The 12,432-nt window shown below is 41.3% G+C and overlaps 1 protein-coding gene across 1 annotated transcript in view; it reads right to left on the bottom strand.

The window, feature by feature from the left end:
• Positions 1–356: 356 nt before the first annotated feature.
• The window catches only part of SFMBT2 (Scm like with four mbt domains 2), a gene marked incomplete at both ends in the record, with an annotated part of 93,372 nt that continues 81,296 nt past the window's right edge, over positions 357–12,432 (bottom strand). Inside the window, 5 exons of the mRNA XM_079540163.1 lie at positions 357–497; positions 2,489–2,617; positions 2,760–3,008; positions 5,276–5,448; positions 6,239–6,414. Of these exons, the coding sequence (XP_079396289.1) occupies positions 357–497; positions 2,489–2,617; positions 2,760–3,008; positions 5,276–5,448; positions 6,239–6,414 (868 nt within the window). The remainder of the gene's footprint in view (positions 498–2,488; positions 2,618–2,759; positions 3,009–5,275; positions 5,449–6,238; positions 6,415–12,432) is intronic.

Here is a 12,432-nt window from a genome sequence, read left to right as displayed (position 1 = left end):
TCCAACTATTCACCGTGGAAACGTATCTGCCATAGGTAGCTTTGCTTTAAAGGACGACAATCCATCTGATCCATGCTGGCCTTGCACTGCAGCAAAACATGCTGGCAAAGCTCACGAGGAGAGATACCAGCGCTGTGCTTTACAACAGTTAGTTCAATTTGTTGCTGGATTTTTTGTTGTGTTATTTTTTCCCCCTACAGATTAATTCCCAGCACTTCCAATTCCATGATTTTTGTTTTTTGTTTTTTGTTTTTTTTTTTTAAGAAAAGAGGAAGAGGAAAAAAAACGTGAACAAGTTGTGATGTTAAAAAATAGAGGGAATGAGAAGGTGAACAGAAAGAAAGAGAGAAGTGCAGTCAGTTGGCATATTGTGCATAGAACGCGACTTTTACTCGCTCGATCTGGTGGCACAGTTTGATGGCTGGACCAAGCTTCAGCTCCATGCATTCTTGCACCGTGGGCAGCGTCAGCAACAGAAGGGCTTGGCCATCAATGTCCTGAGGAAGAAAAACAGTGATAATGGTTTTGCTTGTGGACTCTTGAAGGCAGAGATGTTTTGAGAAACAAGAAAGGAAATCTGCCCTCAAAACTGAAGACAACTTTGTTCTCTGCCCTATTCTCACACTTCAATGCAGCTCATCTCCTTTTTCTGGAATACATGATGCTTCTTTAGAAGTTATCTATTGTGACCTCACAGGCTCTCATCAATCATATAAGGAAAGTCTAGCAGATCACCTTTTAAAGAAACTCTGCAGAGGACTACAGAGATCAGACAAACTCCATTCTGTGGCTGAGGAAATGAAGCAAGAACAAGGCTGCAGTGCTGAACAGAAAAACTTAAATCAGCTTCACAGCACCAACCAAGACCTTTTCTTCCTCTCTTTTGTTCAGCACAGGTTTATGTCTGCCTTATCCCATGCCAAGTCCCCCAAGCCATGTAGGATCTGCCCTGTTCAACATAATCTGCTGAATAATCAAGAAGAATGGACCTGGATTTCCAACTCTAACGTCACAGAATCTCACAGTGAAGGGTCCTCTGGAGGTCATGTCCTTCCTTCAGGTGCACTCATGCACCAAACTCTAAACTAGCACCCCAGACTGAAGACATTTTATTAGGGATTTCTGTTAGCTTTCTGATCCTTCTTTAATTAAGTGCTCAAGTTCTGTTTATTTAATAGACTAAGAAGCAGATGACTTGACTACAAAACTGCTTTTTAACTCTTAGGGAAGATCAGATTGGAAATGCACAAAAAGTATAGTAACTCACAGGCAACATGAACTCCCCAGGAAAGCCCTGATTAGGTAGTGCTAAACAGAGGGAGGATTTGGACCCCTTAAACACTGCTTTGATCAGGACTGACCATTGCTCAGGTCCTCCCTACACCAAAGCTTGATGGTATAATTGAATGGTACAGCAAATAGCAAGGAAAATCTGCAGTCATCTGTGTTTGATTACGGTTACCATAAAACTCTATGGCCCAGGAGGGACAGGGTTGGCTTTCAAACCTTGGAGTTACTCCAGGCTGATTAACAAATGGTTGTAGCATGCTGCAGTGCAGCAACTACAGGATCTTCTTATGAGAGCGTTTCAGCCTTGCTCTACACACACTTCAATTTCTTCCTATCAAACCTACTGTAATCTGGAACAGAGCTATTCACAGTGAAGAATCAGAAATAATAAAATACGCAGTTAGCCATACAACCAAGGGCTATGGACTAATGAACCACACTTGCTTCTTTCTAACCATGATTTCCTAGAGCTGCCCTTCACTTTTAGCAGAGGCTGTTACTTATTAGCCAAGGAATGTCTGTTCTATATAAATTTTACATGTTCACTAACTTCAGATGCAGAACATTGGCTTCTACTCCTCCAAACTTATCTATTTAATCAGAGATGTCCAGCACCTGCTAAAATTAGGTCACCAAACGGCCTGCCTGTCAGATCTTTCAAGGGATGTAGATGGGAAGTGTCTACACACTTGGAGCATCCAGGTATTGGCATCAAAATTCATGCAGCCAATCTGGGGTTCAGTTGGGAAATTTCTACTCTGCAGGCCAATATTTTAAAACAAAGTGAAACTCAAGGGGGCTAGGGAGAGATGGCTAGCTGTGTAACAAGTAACCACTATCTGCTGGTACACCAGAGTGCCTTTGCAACACTGGAATTGTGCTGTGGGTCTTGCCACAGAACCACTGGTATGAAAGATGTAAATGTTGTGCTTTTGACAAGGACACTGACTAGGGGGTGAAGAGCGGGTTTCTGCTCTCTGAGTATCTGACAAGGCTTTGACTTGAATTTCTGAGGGTACTCATGCCTTGTCCAGCTGTTTGCCATAGCTTGGCCTCAAAGGATTTGAAATTTGCTTACAAGCTCTTTGTGGAAGCCCTGGGTCCAAGGCTAGCAACATGCATTGCTTTATTTATTATTTATTTTTACTGTGAATAAGCACCACAAACATAAAAAGAAGAGTTACATAAAGATCTCTACCTGCTCCTGAAATATTTTGGCAAGGGGTGCACAGTCAGTCAGTTTAATAAACCTCACAACATCAGTCACAGTCCACTCCAAGGGATTACTGTCCAGGATGAGCTTCTCTTCTTCTTCGTGCTTAATTTCCTACAAAAAAGTAGTTACCTTAAAGAAAGCCACATGGTGTGGGAAGCCATGCAGCTGCACTGTAGGGCCCTCCTCAGAGGAGAAAGGTTAGGCACTGAAGGACGGTGCAGGGAAAATATCGGTAGCCTGGGGTCATACTCACTTCCTTGAGCTGTGGTGACTTCTCCACCTCACTGCAAGACACGGCTTGTGGCCGGCGGCTCCGCCGGGCCCTCTCCATAGGAGGAGGTCTGTCCGACTCAGTGCTGCTGCGCAAGGTAACTGCTCTGCGGGGCCTTGCAGAAGGGACTTCAGCAGAGGAGGTATCTGTCTGATCATCACGGAGCTCTGAGCTCGTCTCCTCGCTTCCCGTCTCATCCTCAACTGCATCCGGCTCGTCTTCTTCACTCTCCTGCACAAAGACCAGCAGGAAAAGGGCACCTGGGCTCAGAGATTGATACAGCAGCAGATCAAGAGACACGAGGCTAAACTGCAGGGCCCATGTCATAGAACCACAGAACCACTAAGGCTGGAAAGAACTCTAAGGTTGTCTCGTCCAGCCACCAATCCATCCTGATCACGACACTAAACCACGTCCCTCAGTGCCGCATCTCCACATTTCTTGAACACCTCCAAGGATGGTGACTCAACCACCTCATTGGGCAGCCTGTTCCAATACCTCATCACTTTTTCTGAGAAGAAATTTTTCCTAATATCCAACCGAACCTCCCCTGTTGCAATTTAAGGCCATTCCTTCTTATCCTATCAGTTCCTGTGAGAAGAAGCCAACCTCCTCCTTACTACAACCTCGTTTCAGGCAGCTGTAGAAAGCAACATGGTCTCCCCTGAGCCTCCTCCAGACTGAACAAAACCAGTTCCCTCCGTTGCTTCTCTCAGTTGCACCCATGTGTTCCATGGTGGCCTAGAGTAACATTTATTTTAACCAAATATTTCATTTTCATTATAGTGCCAAGTCGATTAACCTTCAATTTAGATTCATAACAAAATACAGAATTGAAAAATAGCTAGTGAACAAGTTCTTTTTTTGTTTCTAACAAAAGGTCAATGGTAATAACTCATTTGGCACGAAACATTCCTCTGCTGTGTTGGCATCTCAAACCTTACGGCACTGCAGATGTGCATGAGAAGGGGAAATGGAAAATACTTAAAGCATAGAGTGAAACACAGGTTGCTTGAAACGAAGCAAAATCTTAAATAGGCTTTCAAAGAATCATGGAATCATAGAATTATTTGAGTTGGAACAGAGCCTTGAAGTACATTTATTCCCACTTCCCTGCAATAAGCAGGGGAGTTGAAAATTTTGCCTTACTTCAACATTTCACCTTACTTCAAATGGCCATGGGTGTCACTGGTGCTAAGCAGAAAGAAATGCTGGTGTCTTTTTAAAATATCTAGATGTATCAATGCGTAGGTCATATTGCTCAGCTGGCATTTCTGTAAAATTCAGTACAAAGGACTTCTCTTAGATTGCCTGCTTTCAGCCCAACATTTAAGTACTGACAGAGCAGCATAAATTTTCAGGTAAAGGAAACCACACTAAATTCTTGGGATTTCTGTAACACAGAGTTTGCAAATATAAATCAACTGATGGAAACTGTGTATCTTGAACTTTATACATAAGTAGCCAAAATGGCTTTGATATCTTAGTTTTGAATGAAGTGTGAGCATGCATCCAATGCATATGCATAGGTTTTAGCTGAATTCTAGCCCAAACCAGTTATATTGGTTGAAAGGCTGAAAAACTTGGTTAATGGTTGATTTCAGCTCAAAATGTGTTTATTTCAGTTTAAATTCCTTTCAGGCAGTATAATTTAAGGAAATAAGCCTGAACCCCATCTAAAGGAGGACTGAGCCATGAAGATATAAGCGACAGTGGCTTAAGCTGCTCCCCTCCGTATGAATTAGAGGGAATTTAACCAAATCAGTTTGCTTTCTCACTGCATGAAGCAACAATAAATGGTGCTCAGCTGAGGAAAGGAAACAGAACAAAAACATGTTTTGTCATTACTATCACAAGAAAATCACCTGGAAAAGGGTTGACACAGAAAGTATTTAACCACAATGGCTACAGGTTTCAGATGGACACAAATCACTGAAAAATTCAGGATCCTGTATCACACCGCATCCTGAAAAGACTGAGGCCTCAGATACCACATATTTGGGACACAAACTATTTACTTGATTTCTAAGGCCTCTCACACTTCCACTGTTAGCAGTGGTGAACCAAAAATACTACAAAGGGTTAATGAAAAATTAAAAGCCCTTGAAACCATAATGCCCAAGAGTTATTATTATTTACTAGAATATTTTGAGATCTTAGATGCTGAACCAAACACCAAACAGGCCCATCTGTCTGCCCACAGGGCTATAAGGAAGCAAAAGAAAACAGATACAGTATTTGACAGTGCAATAGCTACCAAACCTTATGAAGAAAAGAAAAGAAAAACAGTATCTTCTAATTCTGGAATGGTCAAGGGTGAAAGTCCATAAAGTGTCCCAGTATAATCAATTTAATGTTAGAAGATGAAGGTGGTAAGGAGGGTTTCAAAATGAGGGATAGAAGTGATGGGGTTTGCTGAGAAGTCCCTTGAAAAGGAGATGAGGACAGAGGGGAAAGCACCGGGGGCACCTGCTGATTTTTCCCAGTGTTATGCATACCTCTGCAGAGCCTGCAGCATTCAGATCAACAGCTGATGACCTTCTTTTCTTCTGCACAAAGATGGATTTCCGCCTTTTTCTGCGTCTGGTGGGCTTGACATGCCCACTTTTCATGTTATTATTTTCCCCAATTGGTGGCTTAATGATTTTTTTCCTCTTTCCATAATAATAAGCTGGAGGAAGGAAATCAAAATGCTTGTTAAAACCTTTAACCACCAGAAGAAAAGAGTTTCAGCTTGCTTTTTGCTACTGATTCAGTGTTACACTCTAGGTGCACTTTTACAAGGAACTCTAAAATACCCTGATTTGGAAAAAAAATGTCCAGTATAAATAAAAGATACTATTGTGGACTAGCACAAAGTGATACAACTCTTATGTTTACATTTTTATTGGTGATGAGTGATGAGTTCAGAATTTAACCCCACACTCTGCACTTAGACCAACTTGAAATGAGAGGACAGCATGCTTCAGATTTGATCCAATGCCCTTCTGCATGAGTTAACACACACTTTCAATTGCTAATGGTTTCAGTGGATGGTGGAAAGGGCCAGGTAACCTGAATTATGTATGTTTCTTTGACACACAAAGGAATATGTTTTGCTTTTGTTTTCTAACTTTCAGTATTTTGGACTTCTTTTTATGTTCCTTATATTAACTTTACATGCAAAGAAAAGTCAAAGCTTCCAAAGAGCAGTGAGTTTCAAAGAGATGTATTTGGATGGAGTGAAATGGACTGTTTTCTGGAAATGCCCATTTATTTGTAGAGAATAACAAGGAAGCTTGCAGTGATTTGGTCAGAACCAAGTAACTACAAGTACTGTACCTACTCTACTCTAACTACAAGGGGTGAGTCCCACTCAATACTAATGCATTACACAACTCTTTTTCTTCGTAACTAGCTCACACATAGCATCCCACTGCCCTGAATCCTGGCTAGCAACAAGCCTTCCGGTCAATACTCACTGTACTTGGTTTTAGTATGAATGGAGCAGTTCTCTGGGCAGACTTCAGCCACCAGCACAGGACTGAACAAATTGGGACAGCACTCCAACTTTGCACAGACTCTTCTGCAGAAATCTGCTACCTGATCCGACGTTCGCACAATCTTAACAGTCGCCCTGTATGTCTTCCCTCTGTATCTAGAAATGAGTACAAGGAGATCCAGTGTTACCAATCAAGTGTTGTCTTTTGATGCTACACAGCAGACTCTGCAGACTTTTAGGGAGATACATTCCCTAACACCTTTTGGGAGAGTCTGGTGGGCAGGCAGGCAGAATAGTTCTGTTTGCCTACATGACTCTCTTTCAGATTGACTTGAAAAATAAGTAGGGTAGACTGATTGTGGAATACTTGAAAATAGAAAAGAAGGGTAGAATGATCCTACAAGCTGAGGCAAGGACATGGTTTAGAAAGGAATGCATGTGCAAACTGGAGATATGGCAAGACAGAAAAAATTCATATTGAGTTGGTGTGGATATTATACAGGATATCATCCTTTGAGCTGATACAAAGTACTGAAGAGACAGGTGACCTTTCTCACATATGGACCTGAGAGAAGCTTATAAGCTTATATGCCTTGCAGAACTTCCTGGTTACCACTTTGTCTTTAGGATGTAGTGAAGGTTGTAGTCTCCACTCTACGTTTTGTCTTCTCTATTGCTGCCTTTCTCAAAGCAGTTCTAGCCTCATGTTCCATACCACAACACATTCACACTGTTGTTGTGCCAACTTCAGTCACTGAACACATACACAATGCAGAAGTATCAAGGTGAAATGCGATTGCCTGCCATATGGAGACCAGATGACTTCACTGCTATGAGATCTGGGTAGCACACAACCTGAGGAACTAATAAGGAGTCTACTGAGTGGTTTAATAGGGCTACGAGAACAGGCCCTAAAACCAGTGATTCCTACAGGGAATGCTTAGAGCAGAAATCTGCAATGAAACATTTGCCTGAAATTTGTTATCCATGTGGTACTAAACCATTTATTCCACTGTTTTACACAAAGTGTTTCTGAGCGATAAATGGCTAAGAAAGATACAGTTACATCCCTGCTGTAAAACACTGTAGATGTGAACTCTGAAAAACTAATTATCCCCATAATTTATTGAACAGCAGCACTGAGCTATTGTAAACTGTGAGATAAGGTTTTTAAAACATCTCTTACACATCCTAAGGAGCAACACAAGAGACAATCATGCAAACGTCTGGTGCTTAGGCATTACTAATGTGTTTAGAAGAGAAAAAAGTAGCACACACAAAACTGAAAGAGGGAGAGAGTGAAAGACACAGATTACTGGTTTGGAAGTCATCAGGAAAAACAAGACAAAGGATTTGTGAAAGTACTAAGACCTACAGTTCACTAGTAAGGGAGCAGCTCCTGACAGTCAAATATGAAAGGCGAACAGAAGGAGAAGCAAAGAAGATGTGGCTGGAGAATCAAAATACACAGCATATACCCAGACCCAATTCCCTCTCTCTGAAGTTTCTACTGAGATGTGCAAAGCGAGTGAGAAACCAACTCTTCCAGCTCTACCTCCCAGCAACCCTTTCTGGAAGCATGGGGATATGGGAAGAATGTTCAACCCCATGGTATACAAAGTTATACAGGGTACTCAATCACAGAATCATAAAGGTGGGAAAAGACCACTGAAATCATCTAGTCCAACCATCAACCCACCACCACCATGCTAATTAAACTATGTCAAATAAAACTTGGGTCTGAAAATAGCTCAACTCAGCCATCTTCATGTTGCAGAAGACTTGATCCAAACTATCACCTCAATACAACTCTCTCTTCCAGAATCTAAAATAGCATCTCTGCAAGGCAGCAGGCTCTGACAGCCTATTTGGTGTTCAAACAAGAACCCCTAGCTATAGAGACAATGCTGGAATGAATGCATCAATAAATTATTTTATTAGCCAACCCTTCGTGCACCCTGACAGACCTTGGCAGATAGATGATATAAAATGGAAAAAAGTTCTTCCTCCTGATAGAGAGCACTGTTATTCCAGCTTCCCTATAAAGCACTGGTTAGCTAAAGGAGGTTTGGCAATACATAATATAAAAAGAACAAAGTCCTTCTTTGGACTTTGTTATCTACTTGTAGGTAGATATATTTAAATGCCATTAAATTTATTTAATTATTTAAAGAATGTCTTTAGGATGTAGTGAAGGTTGTAGTCTCCACTCTACCTTTTGGCATTTAATTATATCTACATATATTTAAATATATCTACCTACAAATGTTTTCTATTTATTTTCAACATGATTGAAAAGACTCCTGCCCTTATTACTTCTCCAGGAGACATTAAGTTTAAGGCCAGCTTAGATTGTTAGGTCACTGAATCTGAATCCAGTGACAGGCTTAGGAATTTCAGTTACATTCACCTGAACCCTCAACACATTTGGTTGAACTAGAGCATCACTTCCAGCAAAGCACCAGCTTCCTCTTCATGCTGGGAGAATCCTGGCAGCAGGAGCATCTGTACCCATAAGCCTGTGTTTCATTTTGTGTATGGAAGCATGTGGATTTAACTTACTTTTAATTTGTCCTTGTTCTGACTTTCACCACTAGGATGAGAAGACTGCATCTGGCTTTGTTTCCCTGCAAAAGCACTGTAATCAAATTGCTTCTTGATCTTCTTTCTTGCAAGCTAAGAGAGCTGCCTGATGGGCATTATTCAAGGATGGCTGACTTCTTCTAACCATGTACTTCCTATTGTGTTTGGCTATCCAGAAAAGACTCATTGTACTACAGAGCCTGGTGAAAGAAAAAGATGAAACTAGGCAAATGAACAGCTGTCTGATTTCACAGTCTGGTCTGAATGCAATGCACACAGCAATTAACAGAACGGGCGGCAAAATGCAGCTTAACGTAAGTGCACCCATCAGCCTCAATAATCCAACATGTTAATGCTGGCAATAGTAAAATTTTTTTACAAGATTTTGGCCTTGGCAGCACCTCTTTCAATCATAAACCAGGTTCTACTAGTATTTTCCATTTTCCTCATACTAAAGATTTGTAACACAAACACCACCAAAGGTGGTTTAGGACAGCTATGTGGAAAGAGTGCCTCTGGGTATCAGAAAACTCTTTTCCATTAGTATCATTCAAAAAATCACCTACTGCTGATATTCCTATGGATGCTCTCATCCAAGGACTCCCATTTTCATTAAGACTTTTAAGCACTAAGTGAACTGCATGCACAGCATGGCAGCACTGCAGACATGGAAAACAACTGTGTCAAGAATAATATTTTTAGGTTTTTTGGAAGTCACTGGTCTTTATAAAAGATTTTCAGCTATAGGTAAATGAATCTCCCTTTCCTGTCCCACTGCCCCACCTTCAGATCCCAAAACTTGGAGAAAGTATTTTGGCTGAAGTTATTTTCAGGAAATAATGTTCTCAGGATCTTTGTTGATCCATGAGCAACAATACTGAGCTAATAGCAATTTGCTAGCTGTGTCATACTTATTCTTCTTTTGGAATTTGAGATTCATGAGAATAAACTATCTTCTAAGAGCTCCAGCTGGGGTCCATTGTGTGATATTGTGAAAAGCCTCATGCTGAAGACACATCAAACAGCAAGAGCGTTGAGACTACCCTCATTTTCAAAGGTTTCATCACAAGGATAACAGCCCACAGTTCTGACAATTTTTGAGACTATTTTGAACAACCCAATGGCTAAAAGCTTCCATTTCTTTCAGGGATCAAAAACTTCTATCTCTTCTTTTGCAAGAATTTGCTTTAAAAAGCCGAAGTCCACCAAAAATGAGAAATCCCCTAGGAACACTGGCTACCCACAGAAGACAACCAAAGTCTCTCTCCATCTCATCTACTTGAAGCAATTTACCGTGATAGCAGCAGAAACTGTCTAACATCCATTTCTCGATGTTGGAATGAGACCCTGCCTTCAGGCAGCACTGCAACTGCCACAGAGAAAAAAACACCGAAGTTTTCATCAAAACTGGCACCCCAAAGCTAATATTGAAAATGTGATTTGAAGAGGGTACTGAAATTATTCTTATTGAAAATACATGTCTTGGTAAGTTTCCTCATTATGACAAGGTTTAAGTCACTCCACTGCTGGTAGTGTATTCCATCTCCAGTAATTGGCACAAAAGGCCAAATGATTACACTAATTCACCCTTGCAACGCCTCAAGAAGTATGTGGCAGAGCTGACGCAGAAGACAAATCACATCATATGAGTTGTAGCTTTGTACTAACATTTGAGGACAACCATTAATAACTGGCTGCCACTTGGACTTCATATCACTGATCACAACCCTTTGGGATCAGCTGTCCAGCCAGTTTTCCACCCACCAGGCACACATCCAATTCACATCTCCATAGTTTGGCTATAAGGACATTATGGGAGACTGTCAAATCCTTGCTAAATTAAACACAAATAAGTTCCATTGCTTTTCCCACAACCACCAAAGCAGTCATCTCATCACATGAGGTGCAACTTGTCCTTTTTAAGTCCACACTGGCTCTTCCCAGTCACTTTCTTGTCCTGCATATTCCTGAAAATGGCTTCCAGGAGGACGTTGCTTAATAATCTTTCCAAACACTGAGGTTATGCTGACCAGCCTGTAGTTACTTGGATTCTCCTTCTTGCCCATCTTGAGGAAGGATCTGACTTTTACCTTTTTTCCAAAAATGAGGGAACTTTCCTTATCATATGAAATTTCAAACGTGACAGAGTGGCCTTGCAATGACATCAAGCAAGTTCCCTCAAGCAGAACTGGATGCATCCCATCTGGCTACATGCAGTTCACTACATTCAGTTTGCTTATGTCATCCCAAGGTTATTTCTGTCTTCCATGGTTAATAAATGCTTCACTCCTTCACTCCTTCAAAGAGTGATAGGGACCTGAGAGGCTGAAGCACAACCCCTAACAGCTGTTAAGGCAAAAGCAAGGCAAAGAAAACATCAAATACCTCAACACAAGTGAAAGGCAGTTTTGTAAAGCGTTCATGTTGTAAAGACTTCATTGGAAATACAGCTTCATAAATAAGTCACCGTGTCTGCGATTTGGGGTCAATATTTCTAGACTACAGCTAGTGGATTTGAGCAGGTCTCAGAATTTCATTTAATAAGTAGTCCAGGAATACCCATCTTTCTTAGTTTGATCAACAGGACTTCAAATTAGACCCCAGATAATTCACATGCACTGGTATTTTTTGTGTACTAAGTCCTAAAAGAATGGGTAAGTCCATTCAACTCCACTTACAGCTCTTATAAGTAAAGGCTCTTACAAAGCATAAAGGCCCTCATGTCTTTTTAAAATTGGGAAGCCAAATCTAGATGAGGGCACTGAAATTAAAGCATCAAAACCACAAGGGCTGAATGTCCATAGCTTTGTCTGTCTGTCCTCATGGGAATTCAGTGGATTAGGCTTGACATTTCTAACTCATCATCACCAATAAATCAAGTTCGACTATTTTCACAGAAAGCCAGTAGTGCTGATGGGAAGTGAATGCCATCACGCATTGCAGACCCATCTCTTCGGACAATCTAAATTGTTTATCTTCTTTGCAAAGCTAGCATAATTGATTCTGTACTGGTCACTTGTGACAGCAGAGTAAACTAAATGCACCTTGCACTAGGACGGAGATAATGCCTTCCCAGCACTGAATAATTTAGCATTTGGGTCAGTTGGCAGCATTGGGAAAAAATGCTGCCTTCTCACCATCCTCCTCCCTCACCATCTCTCTTCTTTACTGCAGCCATCGCTGCAAACAAACAACATTATCAAGATCTAAGGAGTTGTCAGTTTATATCAGAAGGAAGGAGGTGACATGACATGTCACATTACAGCACAGATGCTGCAGCTGGCTGTAGAGCTGTCATCATTAGCAGCAAGACACCATTGGGAGCCAGCATAGCTGGAAGTCTGTGTAGACAGGCGTTTGCTCGTTATAGGGCTCTGTTTAAGATTCTGGAGCACAACCGACTGTCATACCTGATGTAGCATGTCATGTGCAGTTTGCACATCCCAGGGTATCTGATTTCATCAGCATGTTTTCTTTCCCACTTCTGCACAAGATGCAATTAAAGCCCCAGCAGGCTTCTTGATGAAGCAGCTCAAGTAAACTCCGGAAGGAAAAGAGAAGTCCAAGGGTATTCAGGTAGGGTAAGTCTAT

This window comes from Tetrao urogallus (assembly GCF_951394365.1).
Source record: "Tetrao urogallus genome assembly, chromosome: 1".
Classification (NCBI taxonomy): domain Eukaryota; kingdom Metazoa; phylum Chordata; class Aves; order Galliformes; family Phasianidae; genus Tetrao; species Tetrao urogallus.
This window is presented reverse-complemented; position numbering and strand designations above follow the sequence as displayed.